General features: G+C 43.2%; 2 protein-coding genes across 2 annotated transcripts in view; both read left to right on the forward strand.

The window, feature by feature from the left end:
* Window positions 1-1336: 1336 nt before the first annotated feature.
* dlec1 (DLEC1 cilia and flagella associated protein) lies at window positions 1337-11877 on the forward strand (the record flags this gene model as incomplete). Its single annotated transcript, XM_080489955.1, has 38 exons — window positions 1337-1417; window positions 1494-1634; window positions 1725-1881; window positions 2451-2564; window positions 2653-2744; window positions 3057-3277; window positions 3725-3809; window positions 3910-3997; window positions 4235-4408; window positions 4504-4640; window positions 4737-4829; window positions 4960-5050; window positions 5142-5304; window positions 5670-5862; window positions 5949-6025; window positions 6199-6361; window positions 6464-6560; window positions 6666-6796; window positions 6889-7050; window positions 7160-7290; window positions 7425-7575; window positions 7776-7892; window positions 8028-8149; window positions 8268-8450; window positions 8537-8604; window positions 8706-8857; window positions 8973-9088; window positions 9181-9251; window positions 9446-9597; window positions 9814-9957; window positions 10040-10162; window positions 10284-10378; window positions 10538-10625; window positions 10757-10954; window positions 11049-11210; window positions 11288-11432; window positions 11565-11673; window positions 11754-11877. 38 exons carry the CDS (start codon window positions 1337-1339, stop codon window positions 11875-11877), a joined length of 4911 nt encoding a protein of 1636 aa, XP_080346081.1.
* A 3305-nt stretch (window positions 11878-15182) lies between these two features.
* The window catches only part of map3k22 (mitogen-activated protein kinase kinase kinase 22), a 39215-nt gene continuing 32174 nt past the window's right edge, over window positions 15183-22223 (forward strand). Inside the window, exon 1 of the mRNA XM_080489133.1 lies at window positions 15183-15617. The gene's annotated coding sequence lies outside the window, so the exon portion shown is untranslated. The remainder of the gene's footprint in view (window positions 15618-22223) is intronic.

The following is a 22223-nucleotide window of genomic DNA, read 5'->3' on the forward strand; positions in this document are numbered from 1 at the left end:
AGATCCCTCTTTGTGCCTCTGTTATCAGAGTCTGCCTGCGAGATCTGTCCTATGAACTCTTGTGCCCGGGCAAGTCTTGTGAGCAAAACGCTTAGCCCAGCAAAACACGAGGAACTGCACAGCATGCTCAATTGCCTGTGTGAGGATCCTACTCAGATTCACATGAATTGATTCAAAGCAACTACGCTGTTTTTGCATAAAACCACAAAACAAATACTGTGGTCAGGACTCTGCAATGTTTTGCATGACTCAATGTGCTGCCTTTACCTGTTTGCGTTTCCCTATTATACAAGAACAACCAGCTGGCCTTTCAGAGAAGAAACCACAACAGTGCCACACCTCATGTGACAGATATGCAGGGGAGACTGTTTGGTGAACATGTTACATCTGGTCTTATGATCTGACCTATGCTGAGATAAAAAACGATGACTTGACAAACAAACTCTATCATATAAATTGGCATCATTCTATTATATTTGCACAGATTTATATAGCAGTCTTTTGAGTGCACTGAAATGTTGTGAACACACACTTAATGAAACATAAATAACATTGCAAACATTCTTCTACAGTTTGAATCTGCTTCAACCTCGTATTTTCATGAAGTAATTTTTACATTTGAGTACCATTATAATCATTTTGTTAATGACACATAGATATTTAGATTTATTTGTCATTCAATTGTTATAAATTACTTATATGACAGTGTTTCTCAACACGACAGAATTAAGGGTGGTTTCTCATTTTGATCTGATTTGAAAAAAATATTTTCCATTTAAAACACACGTTTATAAATCTGAACTTAGTGAGAGCCAAAAATAAAAAAACAAGAAAATAGAAAATAAAGCATGTTGGGGCTGTAAAGACCCGCATAAGTTGACAGTGATCTTTTTTGAGAAAAGTTCAAAACTGTAACAAGTTAGTTTTACCACAATCCCATGCAGTAATTCAATTTAATTTTCTATTTCCGGTATTTTTCCATTACTGTATTTCTATTGGTGGAACGGGTCGTGGCCTGTCGCCTAGCAACCGCCTGTACACAAGCAAAATGGACACGGGAGCTCCGTTTCAAGCTCTCTAACAATGCTTGAATCGTTTTTATTCTGTCTTCTAATTACATATATTATATTAAAAAAAAAAAAATCAACGACAGGTAAATGCAGGAAAAGTTTTTTTTTTTTTTTTAACCTTGCTGACATGTTTCGGCTGCATCTGCAGCCTTCCTCGGAACTTTAGTTTTTACGACATTGGATGCAGATAGGCTCTCTAAAGTTTAATCCGCTACGAAGGTTTTATTCGTTAAGCTTTCTCCGACTGCTGCCGCTGTACATCAGCCATGACGGAGAGACCGGAGCCGAGCCACGGACGCTGTGAGCCGCCGGTGAACAGTGACAGACCCTCGTCCCAAACATCCCAGGTAAACTGCACAGTCTCCTCTGATCGAGCTCAGAGAACATCAGGTCATACATGCAATCCTCGTTTTTGATTCGCAGGATATTTCTCACTTGCTGGCGAGCCTTTTCAAAGAGATTTACACAAATGACATAATCGGAAAAGACACTTTGTCCAACCTCGTGAAGACAAACACTGGACGCAGCAGCTACCATGAGAGATTCCTCGAAGAGCTCCAGCAGGTGGCCAAACTACAACACAATTCACAGTAAGAGGACAAGACAGGTGTGTACGACTGATTGTTATTTATTTGATTTATTTTCACATTGCAGGCTCATACTGAGTACGAACAGTGTATTCAGGAAGCAGACATGCTGGAGAGTCATATCATTCAGGCCAGAGCTCGAGCTGCAGCCAAAGAAAACCTGGCCTATGAGAGGATGAGGGAGGGGATGGAAGATGATTGTGATGATCAGGGCCTACTTACAGGTGAGGTGGAAATCATCAGTTCATCCAAAAGGCAGAGGAGTGTATGGAATGCTATTTATACCAGTAAGAATAGTCAGAATATTCTATTTGTCACTTTTCGTCTTCTCCATGCACCTCTGGCCTCTCCCATATCATTAGCTGTGTTGGATGCACACATCTTCTAATTTATTCAGCAATCTATCACCATAAAACATCTGTATCCACTGGTTTTGTGAGGCCAGTCAACAGATTGCAGATGAATAAAAAAGTGAATAATATTGATGAATGAATCAACTGGTTAAAGCCACATCTACCATGTGCAACAATGGGTCACATTTGAAACCGAAGACATTAGGGGAGTGTGGAGTCATAAGTGGAACAGGATTTGCTCATAATTAATAGATCTAATAAAAGAGCAACCACTTGGGAACACAGTTTAACTTTTAACTTCAGTAAATGTGCAGTAACAGAGCGAGCCTGTGAGTTGTACAGAGGCCGGATCTGCTTTTGAATGTTTATAGATTTTCCTCAAACTTGACAGAGATGTAGTGATGTTTTATTTTGATCCAATCTCTTGTGTGTGTTTTCAGTCAAATCCGTCTTTCCCATCTGTGTGGATCAAGACCTTCTCATAAGGAGCAGCCTGATCGCCCCTCAGGACTACTTAACTACACAAAAACCACAAGCACGAGCCCCGGCAGCAGGTGCCTGACCTCCTTTGATACTCGACTCTAAATTATTAATGGCCATTGTGCAGTTACTCAACATTTCACTTGTCTTGTTCCATGTCAGTAAAAGTCGATCCTGCCAAAAGAACCATTGCCTACAATATGCGCGTTTCCTGGGAGCCTGAAGATGGTGGTCACACCGAGACTCCTGGCCCAGTAAAGACTGGTTTTGAGATGGAAGATCGCAGCTTGACTTTTGAATCCAGCTCAGATACCCTAAAAAAGAAGAAAACATCCAAAGAGGTGACGTATAAGATGTTCATGGAAGCTTGTTGAAGATTAACAACAGTAAAGACATTGTAAAGCAACAGAAGAAATGTCTCAGTTAGGAAGGAAACAAAGCTGGACAGAGAAAGAGCATCACTGAATTGAATTACATTGATCTGGCAAGCCTGAACGACAGATCTAATGATGTCAGTGCGTTATCTTTATGAAAAGCACACTGACTTAATGTTGTGCATCTCCCAGGGGACAAGTCAGACCAAAGTCAGACCAAAGTGGAAGGGCGAGCCAAGTGCAGAGGATCGAGCAGAGGGGCGAGACAAACTTCAGAAGCTCAATGAGCGACACGGCTACCTCCGGAATCCACGCTTCCTCCCACCGAATGCACAGCGGGGCGGCACGTCTCTCATCCAGCCCCGAAACAAAGCGAAGGCGGAGCATGAGAAGAAAGACACCGATGGAAAAAGGTACGCTTCAGTCAGAGGATCTTTTTTAAAACCAGTGGAAGAACATGAGTTGCATGGGTTACAGATGATTAAATACAATAAGCTGAAGTCAGACTTCAACAATAATAGAAAATGTGTCCCTGCCAGGTGGCGCGTCAGCAGTTTTCACCACATCAGGTCTTGCTCAAACATTTGTCTGTAATATTATATTCTCAGGCTTTGTAGCTAGTAATGCGTTCAAAATCTCAAATGTGCGTCCACACACCTCTGAGAGGCAAACACAGATAGGCCGACTAAAAATGAAACAACACACATCCTGCCGCGCCAACCAAGTGTGCAATAAAAAAGACTCTCATTCTCCTTGTTGCCCACAACTAACTACCACCTAGTGCATCACATCCCTGAGCTCCATTTCATTGTAAACGGATGCTCATTTGTTGTTGCGTCTGTGTTCCTCCTCTTTTAAAGATCCTCTGATGATCCTGTCCCTGTTTTCCAAGCACAGCCTCCAGTGGTGGTTTTTACTGAATACAGCATTGGAAAGGTCTACGAGGTGTGTTTTAGATGTTTCATTAACTCATTCAAAACATGTATAATCTCTTTTAGTTTTAAAAAAAACTAAATCAATTATGTTGTGTCCTTTCTGATGTCAGACTACACTGGAGCTGAAAAACTTAACTTCGTCCAGCCGTCATGTCCGCGTCCTTCCTCCCACCACTCCTTACTTCTCCATAGGACTGGGTGAGCTCATTTTAAGTCTGACTTGATTAAAGTGCAAGTCATGTCAGATGGTTTGAGGAAACCATTAGGAACGAAACCAGGAATGCCAGAAAGGCTTTCACCGACGCAGTCAGACATCTGGGGAATGCGGTTTGTTTAGTCACTTGGCAGCAATTCTTTATGCCAATTATTAACAGCATCTGGCGGGGTTAAGCCCTTCTCATGGAGGGAGACGCTGTCACTCATATGTTTTGGCAGGACGATTCCCCGGTGAGGGAGGCATTGTTGCCCCAGGAATGAGTTGCAAGTACACGCTTCGCTTTGCCCCGGACTCCCTGGCAGGCTACAGAGACTTCTTAGTGGTGGAGACTCAGGGCGAGCAGCTGTTTGTGGTGCCCATCGAGGCAGGGAGGCCTCCCCCTGTACTCACCTGTAAGACGCATCATAATGTACCAGATTAGGTGGATCTTCCACACATTGGCATACGTTCTTTCATCCTGCATTGACTTCCTGTCATTGTTTTGCAGTACCAGCAGTTTTGGACTGCGGCTACTGTCTGATTGGAGGAGTTAAGTTTGTTGAGTTCTTCTGTCAAAATGTTGGTCTTAGCGAGGGGACCTTTTGCATCATTCCCAAGAACCAGTGGCCAACTTCGAACCTAAGGGTAAACATCTACACAAACTGTATAAACACTCGTCTTTTGGGTAAGACGTATCAACGATGTGATTAACAGGCCACACTTTGGTTGTTTTTTTTATAGCCTGTGGCCAAAACGTACTATTCGGAGCAGCCACCTTTTGCAATCAGTCCTTCCTTTTTTAAACTGCGGCCAGGAGAGGCCATTACTGTGGAGGTGAGTCAGTTATGGATGTCTTTTTCTTTTTTAATACTCCTCCCAGGTTTGATCATCAGGTTTTGCGTCTTATTGCCTCACTCAGTACAAATGCAATGACCTTGTATATCTTTGTTTCAAATGTTTGCAGGTGGTTTTCTTTCCCAGTACTGCAGAGAAGAGCTGTCAGGTTTTTACTGTAGTTTGTGACAACTGCCAGGTGAAAGACGTTTCTATTGAAGGTACATTTTTACTGGATTAAAAAAAACTCATTTTTTTTTCTAAAGCTGTCTCTAGTGTGAGGGTCATATTACGTGTGTTTATTTTTTCCAGGCGAGGGTCAACTGATTGCTATTGAGGTTGTGTCTGTATCTGGGCAGCAGGGGCCCCCTGAGCTCGGGGAGGCACACGACCTCACCGCGGATCACTTTGTCCGTTTTAATCCCAGCAACCCTCACCATGTGCAACAGAAGAAGATTGTCATCAGGAACAATGTGTGAGCGTCACATCTTCATAAGTCAATCTTCATTATGCCATATGAAACTGTGAAATATTCTTTAGTTATATGTATTTAAATTATAAAAGCACAAACCTCGGTAGTTTCTCTTGTTTTGACCTTCTGGCCACAGCAGAGCTGAGTGTTCTGGGAGATGAATCTGTAACTGGAGCAGTGGCACTCAGTCTGCAGATTTGACATGACAGTAACCTAGAACATGAAATGGAGTGCTGATTAACTCCAACATTCATTTTCAATTCTGTGTAGTTACGTATTTTACACAGTTATGTAAATATCTTTCATCAAATACCACATTAAGTCTGATGTTTTTTACCCCCTCTTCTTTTTCTGTCTTTGGGTTGAAGCCACTTGGAGCTGCCATTCTTCTGGCAGGTCATGAAACCCAATTTGGACCCTCTGCGTCCAGGGGAATCCCCTGAATTGTCCCATATCCAGTTCCACCTGGCCACAGATGATGTTTTCCATGTTAATCCCTCTGCAGGCACTCTGACTCCCTGTCAGGACCAAGAGTTTCTTTTCACTTTCGGTCCTAAAGAAGTAAGAGGCTCACGCAGAAAAATGAGAGAAGTGTCTTAAGGTTTAAAAGTTGACTTTTCTTATTGGGTATATTCATGTTTTTTAAGTTGAAGGAATATCACAGCGTCTGTCATTTGGTCCTGAGGGATGTGCCTCAGCTGCCACCAGAACCCAATGAGAGCAGGTAAAGTTTCTACACAGACAAAGGTGTAAACAAGTACTGATACGTGAAAAAACTGTGTGTGTGTGTGTGTGTGTGTGTGTGTGTGTGTGTGTGTGTGTGTGTGTGTGTGTGTGTGTGTGTGTGTGTGTGTGTGTGTGTGTGTGTGTGTGTGTGTGTGTGTGTGTGAACTACAGTGTCCTTCAGCCCGTGCAGGCCGGCTCAAAGCTCAGGAATGTCATCGTCATGGAGATGGAGGTCAAGGGGTCAACCGAGCCGTTCCGGATCCTGCTTGAGCCATACGCTGTGGTGATTCCTGGAGAGGTTTTCATTTGTACATCCACGCAAAGGAATTTTAAGGTTTTCCAAGTGGCTTTTTTTTCCCCCCTCTATGTTATTGATGAGTGACTATCAGACTTTTAATTAAATAACTGTGTCACAATGTTGCAATCTGTGCATCAGATGTGGAACCACAGCAAAACCTCCATCACGTTCCAATGGGAGAAGTTGAACAGCGACAGCCACTTAATGGAAGTAGAGCCATCTACTGGCACAATAGGTGTGTCACAGTTTAAATGTGATTAACTAAAAGCAAACTTTCATTGATATTTACATTGGGTATTACATATTGATTTATTTGTTTTTATTTGGATTGATTGTCCAGAGGAGAACGAGTGTTTTGATTTGGATCTTTTTGTGACTGGAGTGAAACCAGAGAGGGTTGTGACCAGTTTGGTTTGCCGCATACAGCACCAACACGAGCCCGTCACTTTGGCTGTGAAAGTCTCCTTTAAAGTAAGATCGAACCACATTACAATTCAAATGAGAGTATTTTCTTGCTGTTTCCACCAACTATATGTGTCTAAGTCACCTCTGATTTTGAATAGGGTCCCACGGTAACGGTCAGTGTCCCCAGTGTGGACTTTGGACTGGTGAGGCTTGGGGAGCAGCCTCGGACGACTCTTCTTCTAAGCAATCCAACGCAGATAGAGGCCTTCTGGGAACTAAAAGAGAGGCTTTATAGTCACCACAAGCATCCAGACTCACAGGTACAGTAAACAAATACCTTACTCACATGAAGTAAGCTTTTGTTTGTGGCTGGATCATGTTAACAGTTTACATCTCTTCAGTGTGACTGACTTCTTTGTGGGTGTTTAGCTCTCATTGGAGCCCTCCAGAGGTGTACTGCCCCCCTTTGCCTCTTGCTGTGTGGATGTTGTCTTCAAGCCACAGACCTGCCTACAGTTGGAAACAGAGCTTGAGCTGATCGTGGACAATGGAACTGGATGGTAAAGACAATAAGTCAAACATTTTACTTCTTTTAAAGATTCATTATTTGAAATATAAAGACTCCCCAGACTGCGTTAATGATGTTACTGAGTCACAGTGATAGGAGGTAGTACTACCTGTTTACTCCTTACAGTCACCTGTCCGTACGAGCGGTTGTGCAGTCTCCCCAGGCGTGTCTGCTAAGCAGCAAGCTGGTCCTCTCTGAACTTTACGCCGGCGTTCCCGCCGAGGGCATCGTCACACTCTTCAACCAGACCCTGCTGCCGTCACACTTCAGTTGGAAGGTACAGTATGCTGCTGTTCAGCTTCATCATCTCTGTGCATGAGACATAATAACTACACTACATACTTAAACCTACATGTTCCCTTTTCAGTTGTTTGGGTAGATATTATCAGGGGGAAATTACGCTTGGTTTTCTCTTTTATCTTGAATTTTGGCACATTTTTGTAAGTGGTGATGTCAGTTTGCCGTTCTACCCCTCAGACCCAGCTCCAGGGTCAACAGGCTTCAATGTGCACAGCCTCTTTTGAACCCTCCTCTGCAACTCTGGAACCGAATGCCAGCATGCGGATCATAGTTCACTTCACTACTCAAACAGACGTGAGTACAGTTTAACAAAGCTTCTCTCACACGGCTGAAGCTCAGCAAATTGACAAACGTTTTACATCTGCTCCATTAACACAGACTAATTGTTTTGGAATTTGATGCTTTTTTTCCCCTTTGTCTTTTTTGTAGCTGGAACTAACTGATGTGGCTGCACTCTGTGAGGTCCAGGGGATGGACTCTCCTCTTGCTGTTGCTATTGTGGCTCCTAAACTTAAAACATTCAGTGTGTCATACTCTTTGCCAAGCTCTGGGTAGGAACTTTGATGAAACACCTTGTATTAAAAAAAGAAAAAACAACAACTATATTATCAGTTTACCACAGCTGCTGTGTAAGAAACATTGCTGCTCACAGTCTTGCTTTTCTGTCAGATCCCCTCAGGATAACCACAGTCCTACCCCACTGGTGCTGGACTTTGGTGATGTAATTCAAAAGAAAGTTGTTACCAAGCAGTTACTGATAACCAACCAAACTGCTATCGCCGCCCCTTTTACCGTAACGGCAGAGTACTTCACCGGCTGCATCTCAGCACAAACTTACCCGTCAGGGAGAAGGTGAGAAACTCACAGACCCGAGCAAGGCACCAAATAAAAACTGACGTCGGACTGAAATGTAACCTTGGGCTACATCTTAATTCCAGATTCGATTATGTCAAGAATCCGCTTCATTCTGTTCAAGCAAAGAAAGTAGAAGAAAAAGCTTATGAAGGTATGTTTTAACCTTTAACAGTTTTTAGGTTTTTTTTGCTGTGCAGGGTTAAGCAAAAAGCTGTAATTTGGTGTAATTCTGTGTTTTGTGTCTGTTCTCAGAGTTTGTGAGTGGCCTGCTGGCTTATGGAAAGGGTGCAGCTTTCCTTGTACAGCCAGACACGGGAATGCTCAAACCTTTTCAAACACAGACTGTGGACGTGACAGCCTACGCTGACTTGTGGGGGGAATACAGAGATCAACTCATCTGCAAAGTATATTATAAGTATATATATATATATATATATATCAGTTAATATGAGGCAAGAGCTATTCAAGATTAGGCTTTGTTTTTAATTTAGACTATCTTGCTGTCCTTTTATGCTGCAGGTGGGGGAACTCGACGCTATGCTCATTCCAATGCAGATGACAGTCACAGGCTGTCCAATCTATTTCCAGATGACAGGGCCCCGAACTGACGACCAGCACCGGGGACCAAACATACAGTCTGTGTCACGCTCCATTTCTCCAATTTAATATCCTTCTGTTTAACTTTTCATCATGTACATGGACTTGACATTTCTCTCTGCGTCATTAGATTCGGCACTCACATATCTGGAGGTGACACCGCGTCTCGTTCTCTTCGAATCAACAATCCCACCACGATTGGTAGGCAGAGTCATTAAAAATGTTTTGGAATGGAGGAAAATTGGTCGAACCGTGCATTTACATCCATGAACTGTCTTATTATTGGTCAAGTGGAAAATATATGGATGACATCAGCTGCATGACAAGTGATGACACAAAATGACGTGAAACAATAAGCTCTCGGTAATCTTTTTAAAATCTGTGCGTTGTGGCAGATGTTCGTATGGACTGGGAGACGTACAACAAAGATCCGAACGACTGTAAACTGGTGGATGTTGTGGTGGAGCCATATGGAGATGCTTTCCCACTTAAAGATGCTGATGGCAATGAAATGCTGAGGGGTGCTTTGGGGCTCTCTGCTGAAAACGTTCATTCTGGATGGAACGAGACTCATGACTCAGGTTCTGAGGAAATGAGTTCTTCTCTCCAAAGCACAGCAGTCAGTATATTGAAAACACACATAAACTTTTATGTATTTCTTGGGCTTGGGGAAATCTGTATGATTGAACACCATGTGAGTGAATGCAGATTAATGCAGCTTTTATTGTTTCACTGGTTAAAACATTACCTGTATTGATTTCAGGACCAGGAGGAGGACGAAGAGGAAGAGGAAGAGGAAGCTTATCTTGACCCTTCAACGCCTGAGGAAAAACTCATCTCTGTCCATATCAGACCTCACATGGGCAAACTCTCAGATTACCCCTTCTGCATCACACCACAACAAATAGTATGCTGAGTATGTTTACACCAAATAATTTCTGCTTTGACCGTTGATGATGATGTATTTATTTGTGTGTTTACCTTTCAAGGTGATTCCAGCAAAGAGCAGTGGAGTGATCCATGTATCTTTCACCCCTTTGACTCTTTCCGGGTCTGCTAGTGAGACCAGATGTGCAGGCGTTGCTCTGGGTTTTATAAGCCTAGACCATGAGGTAGGATGCTTAAAACATATGTTTCAATTTTGATTGCCAGCTATGGCAAATACATGATGACTTCAATGATATCTAAATTCCTTTTTCTTTTTTCTTTTTTGTCTTTTTATGTGTGTGAAAGATGGCTGCCTGCATCCCGGGCAAAGTTAAAAGGTCTCAGGGTTTAGATTTAGAGCCTGTCAAGATGGATCTACAAGCAGCCGTTAAACCTGCAGCGTAAGCAATTACCCTCACACTATTTATGTCTCCCATACCCCTCATGCATCCAACTCAATTTATGTTTCCTAAATTAAAATAAGCTGAGGTTGGGCAAAAAGAGCTCAGAGGTGGTCTGATTAAGCTGCATATCTCCATCTTGATATCCTGTTGCTGCAGGCTGGTGGTGCAGATGGAGGAGGACGACGGGGTGCTGGAGTTTCGCGCCACGGCTGGTGATTTACTGAGGGCAGGTTCAGACAAGGAGGTTGGTCCGACAAATCAACAACACTAATAAACAGAGCTCTGATGTACTAAAGTGCATGCTGGAGGTATTAATCCCAGGGGTGTATGGTGTTTCTGAGCGGTCAGTAATTTTCTTTCTGTTTTTGTCTGCAGCTCGTAGTGAAGGAATTTGACATCATACGGAGCTTTCAGCTCAAAAACTCTTCAGAGATGCCTCTTCACTTCCGACTTAGGACTCAATCTCCATTTTCAGTGCTTAAGCTGCAACCGCGAGCCAGGACCAGTGCCTCCAGCAACCCTCGGCTTGCTGATAAACAGTCCCTGGTGCTTCAGCCTCAACACAGCATGCGGGTAAGATGAGGGGAAGTTGTGTTTTCAGCATATTCAGCAGCACATTAAGTTTTAATATGAAGCCAGTGATCTGGGTGTTACTCTTTCCCACAAGGTGAGCGTGGCCTTCCACTGTTCTCTGCCTCTCCTGGACCATGTGGACCAGACAGATGAGGAGGTGCCTCCTTGGGTGACACTTCTCCACAGTGCAAGTGGGCACAGGAGGCTGAAGTTTCAACAAAACCTCCTGATCCATTACAGCAACAACACCCTCCAGGTCCGAATTGAATGCATAGATGAGTGTATAATCATGGCAACATGCGCAGTCTCACAAGGCGCTTTCCCTCCGTGCAGACAGTGCCTCTTTGTGCCTGGCTGGATCTGTCCACACTGCATTTGTCTTGTGACAATATCGACTTTGGGTTCTGCTTTGTGGGACACACACAAACCAGACTAGTAAACCTCTGCTGCACCGGGGCTCATGCCTACTGGAAGTCAGGTGAGGACACTTCATTTTCACAACTCTTAGTAATAATTACTTCGCGAATATGTTTGTTGATGAGGTTACATGAAGAACAACATCCTATTATATTAATCATGAGATATATTCTGTGTGTTTTACCGTTTGTAGAATTGCGGGGAGAGGATTCTCCCGTGTTTGAAGTGACTCCAGACTTTGGGCTGCTGAAGTCCAAAGAGCTTCGTGTCAGCCAGTGTCTTCAGATCAGCTTCACTCCCAGGTAGACCACCCGTAATCTATTATTTATTGATATTGATATTGTTGTTATTATTGTTAAATGCATTACAAACTGTGTTTCAGTGAGGACAGAGAGTTCAGGACCTTGGTAGTTATCCAGTCTCCTCTGGTGAAGACGCTGACGCTGCAGCTCAAAGGAACAGGATCTCTTGATGAAGTGTTCAGGACTGAATTTATGCCTTTATAACATTACAGTAGACATCATATTTGTTGGATTTTTTTCTCCCCAATAATTATCAAAAAGAACTTCTCTGGTCTTCTTTTATTTCACGTGCCAATAATAGTATACTTTGATAATCTGGATGATTGGAGGAATGGATGGAAGGGTTTATGTATATTAATTTGACACACAATACAATGACAATGGAGAAACTTCAATCCCTACGTTTATACTACAAAGATGTATTGCAGCGGGATATCAGTTTAATGTTGTATTTTTGAAAACATACCTTTAAATATTCGCCATGTGGTCTGTCTTGATAACCACAATGTCAGTTACCTTTTGTAATCAATATTAAACAAGAAACTTATCTCTTTGTTTTCACTGGACAGAGTCATCTCCTGACAGGTCGATGAGAGGATGTCTCAGAGCAATGAATCCTCTGATGAAACGCTCTACTGAGAATCAGATATTAGTTTGTTGTACACTTAGGGGAAAATCTATAATTCACTGTATAAGTCTGATCTGATAAACAAAAACACCCCTTTTGTGGTATTTTTAGCTTGTTCTGTGATGCTCTCCTGAAGGCCTCATTGATTTCCATCAGGTCAATATCAGCTGCAGCTCACCACCGACAGATGCATGGATTTCTCCTGAAGGCCCTTTTAGCAAAGTGTGAGGCTAAAAAAAAAAAAAAGAAAAAAAAAAGGCAGCCAGAAACTAAAAGTGCCTTCATTCAAACATGCTCTTCTATACGTCGTCTGACTGATTTGTACAAGTGCTTCTGGGAACGAGGAAGGCTGGTTCAATACTGACAACATGAGGAGAGCTCCCAAGAACTGCACACCGGCCCTTGGGGCAGGAACGAGTCAGAAAAACAAAAGGCTCAATCACACACCTGTAACTAAATGGTACGCCTCGCCTGGCTCGAGGTGGCTATGGCAGAATTTAACTGTGATGGTGAATTGGGACATCAGGATTATACTCACTGGGAATATGCACATTGATACATTAACGTGAGCTTTATATAGCTGCAGAAAAATATGTCATTTTGATTAATACTTAAAACGTGGAAGACGAAAAAGAATGTGTGATGTTGATTTACACAATAAGAAAATGGAGCATTTTTACATAAAACCGACAATGTCAGAATTTGCATGTCTTGCGAGACCCTGAGTCTCTAGGTAACTGAAATTCTCTGAGGGGATGCCACAAAAAAAAAAAAACACCAACACATTATGCATGTACACAAAGAAACACACACACACACACACACACACACACACACACACACACACACACACACACACACACACACACACACACACACACACACACACACACACACACACACACACACACACACACACACACACACACACACACCGCCTGTTCATGTTTGTAACAGCTGCATGCAGCGTTCATCTACTGCAGAGTTTAACTGTACAGACAACTACAAGCACTGCAAATCCACAGAGAGATGCAAATGTCCAATTGATATTCATTGCACTCAAGCAGTCTTACACCGAGCAAGGGCATGTCTGATCACAATAAAACAGTGCTGTGCGGAACTAATTCAAAGAGTGACGCTGGGGCCAAGGTCAGCAGAGCACCCTTATTCCAATCGTCACAGCTAATGTGCTGTAAAGGAGAGGGCTGGCTACCCAGAGCTTTCTCTTTCTCTCCATAATAAACAATTTGTATACACACGTAGCCTCTTTTCTTGGGTGCGCAATGCAAGTGTTCAGCAGAATGGACGACGCGCTGTCACGTATTTGCTGCCTGTTTGTGACAAATATGAATGATGATAACTGTCACGATCCATTAGTGTGGACCTCATCAACTCACTTGTTTTGAGTGAACACAACATGCTTGTCATGCTAAACCAGTAAAATGATGAGCGGAGTCTCAGTTGTCCATGTATTACCATGCTGGAGCACCTGCTGCCACTAATGAATACTGCAGAGACAATGAGGGGAGAGATTTGTTTAAAAATGGTCTTTTTATTTTGAAGCGATGGGGTCATTACTGAGCTTGAGCTTTTTCGGCTGATATTTTCAACGGCTCCCGTAACGGAGAGGAGCTCTGTTAACTGGAGACTGGAACCAGAAACCCACTGGGATCAAGAGGGAGCAGTTAGAAAAACTGTGGCTGCAATAATGAGGAGTGCACATCGCTGTGTGATGTACTGGTGTTCACCACCAGAGACAATACGGCTTCTCTCACTGATAAAAAAAAAAAAAGAGGCTAAATATGTACACTAAGAAAACCTTGATGTCAACAAAACATGTTTTAGTTTGGAAAAGTAAGGTTCACATTGCGAGTTCCTGTGCTGTGCTGTCCAGGGTTACATGGCCACTTTTATGTGTTTTCCAAATTTTTTGGGCATTTTCTCCAGATACTTTGGTGTCCTCTCAGTCCAAAAACATGCGTTTGATTCTAAATGGTGATGCTCGGTCAAATCTGTGTGACTGTTTGGATGTTCTCCAAGTGGTTTTCTTCGGGTACTCCTGTTTCTTCCCTGAATCTAAAAACACATACAGTGTATACATCATTTGTTTCTGACTCAACAGGGCCCCATGAGTTGGATAAAGAGGTAACAGCAAATGTGTGAATGGATTCTGCAGGTTTTCATGGATGAAAGAATGGACTGAAGGGACTGACTGTGGCTCAGCGGTTAGAGCGCTCTCCTCCCAGTAGGGAGGTTGTGAGTTTGAATACTGACTGGACCTTTCTGTGTGGAGTTTCACGGCAGTGGTGTCCTACAGATTAGAGAGGCGGACGTTCGGAGGCTCCATCCCCACTGTGGCTCCCAGAGCAAAGACCCTTGACCCTCATCAGCTCCCTGAAGCGCCGTGATGTAGCCACAACTCCGCACCATAGAAATAGAAAAAAAACTATTTGAAATTTCCCCAGGGCATTGATAAGGTATGATTTGTTGGATCCGTGACTTCGGGTTCCTCTTGCAGACCAAAAACATGCATGTGAGGTTAATTGATGACCCTAATTGCCCCTAGCTGCTATTTGCCCTGAGGTATAGCTGTCTGAAGGAAGGATCTGATATTTTCTTATGCAAATATGATCAGTTGTTTGAGTGGAGGCGCACGTGTGTGCAACCTCTCCTTTATCCACCTCTGATGTGCACGGCCCTGCAGTTGCAGTTGTGGCGTTTTGAAGCTGGTGAGATGGAGGGTCTGGTTGCCGGTAACGTGCACTTCCTCCAGGTGTCCACGCGGGGGCGGCAGAGCACGCGCCGTGACGCCGCCGCTGCCTTGGAGACGCACCACCGGAGCGCGTCACCACTTCCTGGAGCTCACGTTGTTGCTGACATCAGAGGCGCAGCTCCGGGGAACAACTCAGCTCCTCTCTGGAGTGTGTGTATGTGTGTCCGTGTGTGTGTGTGTGTGGTGACAAGCGGAGCGCAGGGCGAATTAAAAAAAAGAAAGAAAGAAAAAAAAAACTTTCCTCGGAAACACCGCGGCCGTTGCAGTTGTATTTCTCCTCCGCAGCTCTGGATTAATGCGCCTCTGAGAGGAGAGCCGCTTTCTGCCACAGTGCGCCTCGTACATGTGATTTCTGCGCTTCAGTACGGAGAGCAGTTTCCGGATCAGCAGCCCACTGTGTTTTGGGGACATTTCCCCCCCCATTGCATCTGTTGGTATTTGCCACTCTTTATGTCGTTTATCGGTGATTCTTAATAGCCCAAACAGTTCATCTTCATCAATCCTGCAGCTGTTGCAAGAACATGGACACACTTCGATAACAAGGTAAGAGTCCGGGCTCCTTTTTTCTTCCTCTTGTTTGTTTGGGGCCAGTTCCTGTGGCCACTGCTTTGTATGCTGTTATCTCTGCTTCTGAATGCCACAACAGTAAAGCAGAAGAGCACCTATTAATATGTCCATGCTTGGTGTCCAGTTAAATAAACATCAGCATGTGCTGTATATTTACTCCGTGCAAGTTACAACTGTTACTGTTTTCAGTGTTGTGAAGTCAAATATCACTTTGGTTTTGTATGTGGGGATGATTTGTTGCAAGGACAAAATTAGCATTGGATTATAAGAATTTAATTTAATTAAATTTTTTTAAGTTTTAATGATTTAATTACTTATTTTTTGTGTCTGGGGATGATGGCTCTCTCTGGAAAGTCGTTGTCACAATGTGCTTGTACACTCATTCATGGTCTGTGCCTTATTCTCTCTCAGCTGTCAGCCCTCCAGACCTCTGTGATTCACCGTGGTTACTTACACTAGTGTTTTTCAGAAAACAAGGCCTCCTTAAGTACTTGTCCTGAAAAGTCCTGAGCATGTTTAATTTGTCCTCCCATGTCTCCCGGCCTATTTCTTGTCTTTGCACGTTCACCAGATTTGACAGTCACACCGAGGTTGCATGCCAGCTCCTTCCTGTGCTAAACTCTTATTCCTCAGATGCCCAATTGGATTTTAATGGGCCCCACCTCTTTATCAGATCAAATCAGACTGAAAGGCAGTGAGCTGATAGTAGAGTCTATCAGCACTATGGCATGGCCCTCGGGATCAGAAATAGCCTTAAAGCAAGAGTCAACCTGTCACGTGGAAACTGCCCACAGATATGGTTGGTGTGCCTTCGGCTAAATAATCTGCTGACCTGAAAACAGGACGAGATCCCAGTAAATGCCACCAGAGACCAACGTGGTTAGTTACTAGTTGCATTTTCATCTAACTTTTGAAGAACAACTTTCTCCTTCTCATGTTGACTTGGCGAGAACCTGATATTTAGCTTTGTTGAGATTTTCAGTTATTCAGTATGTGTTTTTCCTGAAAGGAGTCCCAAATGTGACGTCCTGTGCTGAAGACGTCACCCGTGTGGGCTTCATTACTCTCTCTGAGCTCTTTTTAACATCTACCTGCAAACCGTCTTTTTTTGCGGCCCATTAACCAAACGTCTTGGTGAGAGCGAGCGTGACCTTGTCTCGCTCGGCGAGGAACCGTGACAGAAGTCACAGAAGTCTGACCGCTTGCCAGACCCCTGCTCACCAGAAGGCAGGCGGTCGGCGCTTATATTGAATCTTAGAGACAGGATGGTCGTTTATATAGGTTTGCAAATTCCCTACAGTAGTTACAGTGTAATTACCACTGTCACTTCAATTGATTCAAGATTTTTTGGTGAGGAATTTGCATGCTCTTCCTGTGTGCGCATTAGTTTTGTCGGCGTGCTCTGGTTTCCTCCCGCGTGGCTGTCGGTGTGTTATTTCTCCCTCTGATGGACTGGTGACCTGTCCTGGGCACACCGTGCCTTCAGGTCACCGTCGCCTGGGATCGGCTCCACCGCTCCCCGACCCTGCGAGGGACGATGCGGCGTAGAAGAAGATGGATGTAAATTACTGTATCGATTGTGAAAGTCTGCTTCGTGGACTGATAGTCTGGAGTTCGAAAGACACGCTCATTCCATCAGGCAGCATCTTAACAGAGAAATGGTATTGATTGCTTTGTGCCAAACCCAATGAGAGAACCCAGGGAGTCAAACAGACTTTGGGGCATAAAGCAAGAGACAAAAAAATAAATGAAAGTTTGCATAAGTGGGATCCATCACTACGACATGAGGGAGATTGTTTGGATCCACGTTGATAAACTCTGGACCTACATTAGCAAAGGTTCCACGGCCCCATTCATCACTTTGGACGGGAGGATTGGAGAATCAGTGAGAGGGACAATCATCTCTGCAGCGCTCTGTCATCCGTCTGGTTTTTATGGTCGATTGTCAAAGAGTAAAGTTACTCGTAGACTTTTGAAAGCCTGCGAGGCTTTGCTGAGAGACTGACATGGAGAGACAAAGATTGTTTCGTGTGATGAGATGAAAAAAGAAAATTGAGCTTTCTTTTTTCTTCTTCTTCTTTTTCTCCCCCGATAGCAAAGAACTATATCTGCTAAAATGAAGTACCGGTCAAGTCAACTGATAAGCGTGACAGATGTAGTAATATACTTTTCAACGGCAGAGATTAGAAACCTGGTCAAAGTAGCTACAAGCTGACAAATACACCAAGAAAATGTCTCTTTTACGAGCGTGTACGGCCTCAAACTGAAGAGAAGCAGTCAAAGAAACAGCTTGAGTTTGTTATGGACTTCACTCTGATTGATTCTCTTTATTTGGGGCCCAGCGAAACATCCTCGCATGAAATATCTGCGAATTAAACTCAAGATTTCGGTCCGGAAACGCCTCGTGTCAGCAGTTCATGTGCCAAGAAGACAAATTGACCCCTGCACAAATACAGGTGTGTGCAAAGTTTGTTGTGGCACACCCAAGATGACGTAAAGTTTAACTACCGATACTTTCGCCTATATGCGGGGCTGCTCGACTGGTTCACGTGTCTGACGAAAATGTCACTTCTCAAACTCCGACAGAGTGAAAAGGAGGCATTACTTTGTTGTGAGGTAGGTGGCGAAGTGCACAAGTGACTAAAAATTCATATTCGGCCCCCGTCCAGAACGAAACATGAGCGGAATAAAAGGGTCTGACTGTTTTCCAAAGTCAGCCTGGGACACTTTTCTTTATCTGCGAAAGTGCAGCGAGGTCCAGCCCCCGCCGCTCCAGAAACTCAGAGGAAGTTGTCCTGATTGAGCTTTGTCTGCACGGCACGTCTGACTGTAAGGACAATGCCATCGGCGGCGATTGAGCCTGAGGCTGCAGAGACGGCCGGATAGACAACATGCAGCCCAGACGAGGTCATACAATCGCACGGAAAAACAAATGTGTGTACACAGTCGTGTAAAGTCGGAGGGGTCAGGCATCGGCGGGCTCCGTGTCGACCCGGTGCACATTCATGTACGGCTTAAAGACCACAAAGGGAACCGAACCTTTTTTTAGGTTGCAAATTAAAACTTCTAAACTCATGATTTATTTTCACTGGAACATAGCAAATAAGATTTTAAAAGTGAAACAATATTGCCTCATTTTTGAATTTGACGACGACGTTGCATTTTGAGCTTTGAAATCAGCTGGAACGGCATTTTGCGAGTTCTATCAATTAGCAAGCCAATAACATGATTGGAATTAATAGTGTTGCAAATGTTTGCGTCCTGTTTTTATTAGCATTTTACACATTTGTCCCAGGCTTTGTAGAATTGGAGTTGTAATATAAACTTAATGACGCAAATTTGTTTCCGAGAAGTTGGGTGACATTGACAAGTAGAGATCCTTAATTGTTCATTGCACACAATGACAGTGAGTGAGCGCGACCAAATACAAGATATTTTTTACAGATAAATAGCTTGGTGGCCCAGAAGAAATACTGTCTTGCCTCCTCCTGAACCGACTCTTTGACATTGTCTGGTGAAATGGGCCTACGAGGTGGAGTCTCTGCATGGCTGCATTTGGGTGGAGAAACACAATGAATGAATGTGCTTGTAATAGCATGTCACCTCATAATGGAAAAGACAGCTTACTTTACAGATTGTGCAGATCCCTCGGGGGTGTTGAGTCTGGTCACAGTGATCTATCGAGTCGGTGCATCGTGGAAAACAGGAGATTTACTATTTTATTTGGCTATTTTTAGCGTTTGCTGCTCAGTGGATGATCATTGTTGGAATATTTACTGGCCTTTGAGCATCAGTCTCTCTCCGTGGTCCATTTGGATTTTGATTCTATTAACCTGAACTTTTGATATTGCTGTCTGCTTTGTAAGTGCACAGGTCTTAAACAGGAATGATAAAAGCAGCGGTTAAAGAGCAAATGATGTTCTCTTGTCATGCAACAAATGCTCTGTGCTAAATCCTAACTCGGTTCTAAAACCGTCATGCATGACCGGAGCTCTGCAGGCATCTCCATGTGCAGATTCAGTTCTTGTTTAGTATTGGTGAGTAATCTCATTTCATAGCAGTTTCAGTCCTAGGAATAAGTGATTAAGCCGTGTGTAATGTTGAAGAGCTTCTCCCGAGCAACTCCTGTGTTGGGAAGCCAAGGTTGTGATAAACGAGAGCAGAGGCCCCTCGTGGACTGATGTCCAAGTCCTCAAGCGCGTCCCCGTGTTAGAAAATCCTCGGCAGGCTTAGGAAGAGCGAGGACGCACAGTATTGTCTTACTTCCCAGAATCTACAGGCATAACCCCCCTGACTCATGCCGGGTGGCCGCAGCACAGTGCTGGCGGGCGTTCAGCGGACAGGACACCCCCACGAATGACCTTTGAGAAAGAGTAAGTCTCCTGAAGAGGCCAGGCTCACTAATCACCCATCACTTCCTGCCTGAGTTGTGACTCAGCCAGTCATGAGGGATTTATATCGGGCCTGTGATACATTATTTGTGATCTCATTAGCAGTCAAGGTTGCACCTTTATTTGGTTTTGGATGCAGCGACGTGCGCAATCACCCTACGTTTTATGAGGCAACAAACATCGCGTTACAACGCAACTAACATGTTGCTGTTTATTGTTATTTTATTTATTTATTTATTTTTTCGCTCGAGGAGAACTGTTGGCTTCAATTAATGTGCTTTATTTGTACTGTGCAGCATAGAACACAATTTGCCAGTTTATTCTCAGCAAGAAGGCAAAAGACAATCCTGTTTCACAAACAGTGCAATATGCTCCCAAGATGGAAACCTCATGGTCTTTTAAACTTGCCCGTAGGACAAGTCAACTTGTAACAGATGTCTCTGATTCCTACTAAAGTTTAGCAAGTCTCCTCAGGCTGCATCTACTGTATTCATTATCTACAAACCTGTCAATTATGTTCCTGATTAATTCACACGTTGTGGTTTTGAAACGGCAAAGGGTGACAATTTGGACTAATGTTACAAAAGAATGACAATAAAGCCTGATGCGTGTCAATTTGACCAACAAGAAATAGATCCATCCATCTGCCTTCTATGTGCCTTTATTTAGTCTATGCCTGGACTCAAACCGGGGACATTCTCCCTCTGTTGCAAGAGCCACTACTGCACAGTCATCCCCAATCATAATATCTTCAGTTTATTGTTATAGAGAGGAATATCTTCATTTTGAAGAAGCTTGAATCAGAGTTTTTCACTGGTAAAAGACAAGAAATGATTAGTCTTCACAATAATAATGTTGCTTTTTTGTAAATTAGTATGTCAGGCATTAAGAGATGTGCAGATTTGTAATACATAAACAAGATGCTGTGACTGTTACCCAACAATTCCGGTTAGTACTCCAATGAAAAATGTGAAGAAGTTCTGAATTGTTGACTTTCGCTCATGTTAAAATTTGAGTTTATTCATGAACCTTAATATTAGGTCAAAAACACTTAACTGCGCTCGTCATGCGTCACACTCTCTCTACAGTACAAAAATGTAACATTACGAAAGCCAATACAAACTATTGGTGATTGTAGTCGTTGCTCCTATCAAAGATAACTGGTAGTTGATTATGTTTTGATTATCAGCATCGTGAAAAGTTCATTTGTTTGTTACAGTCCTATAAACTCTGTTTTCGGTGTTAGTGGTTCATTGAAAAGCTTTTTGAGTTGGATGGCCTATGATCCAAAGTTTTTACCAGGTCTGGATGACTCAAGGTTTAAACAATGGACCCAAAAAGGGCATTACCCCTCTCTGCACAATCTGTAAACAAGGGAAGTGTATGAGCTTTCAAGAAATAAAACAGAAATTTGGATTACAACAAGATTTTTTTCAGATATTTACAAATTCGGGATTATATTAGGAAAGAGACCAAAATCGATTCTAAAACTGAACTTAATGGGATTATTCAAATTATATTAGATGCATATAATCGGGGTAAATCTGGGGGTATCTCAGCTTTTTATAAAGCATTTGAAGAGAATAGAGAAAGCTCAACACTTTACCTTAAAAATAAATGGGAATCAGAGCTAAAGATTGACATTCCAGATGACGATTGGGACAAAATGTGCATGACTCCATGTTCTACCACCAGCTCACCAATATGGAGGGAGTTTGCTTGGAAGAATCTCACTCGATTCTTCATGACACCCCAAATTAAGAGTAGACAATTAAAAACCCAACGACCATGCTGGAGACTCTGTGGTGATCAAGAGGGACATCATTCACATGTTTTTTGGTGCTGTTCTAAAAATAGACCGTTTTGGAATATTGTAAATACAACTGTGAACAACATATTGGCCTACGACATACCAAACAGCTGTGTTGTCATGTATTTCACTAAACTTGATGAAGCCGTGCAGAAGGAAGACCGATATCTGGTGAAGTTGCCGGGCGTGGAACAATGGTTCGAGATCATCAGGGATATTCTATTCAATGGAACAGATGACCCATCACTTCAGGCTCAAGAGACACATATTTGAGAGGAACTGGAAGAAATAGAACGCCTCCAAAGAACGTGACACCAACAACTAAATGGACTAACCAAACGGACTGAGAGAGAAACATACAGACTGGAGATGCCTCACTGT

Source organism: Lipophrys pholis, assembly GCF_963383615.2.
Source record: "Lipophrys pholis genome assembly, chromosome: 20".
In the NCBI taxonomy this organism is placed as follows: domain Eukaryota; kingdom Metazoa; phylum Chordata; class Actinopteri; order Blenniiformes; family Blenniidae; genus Lipophrys; species Lipophrys pholis.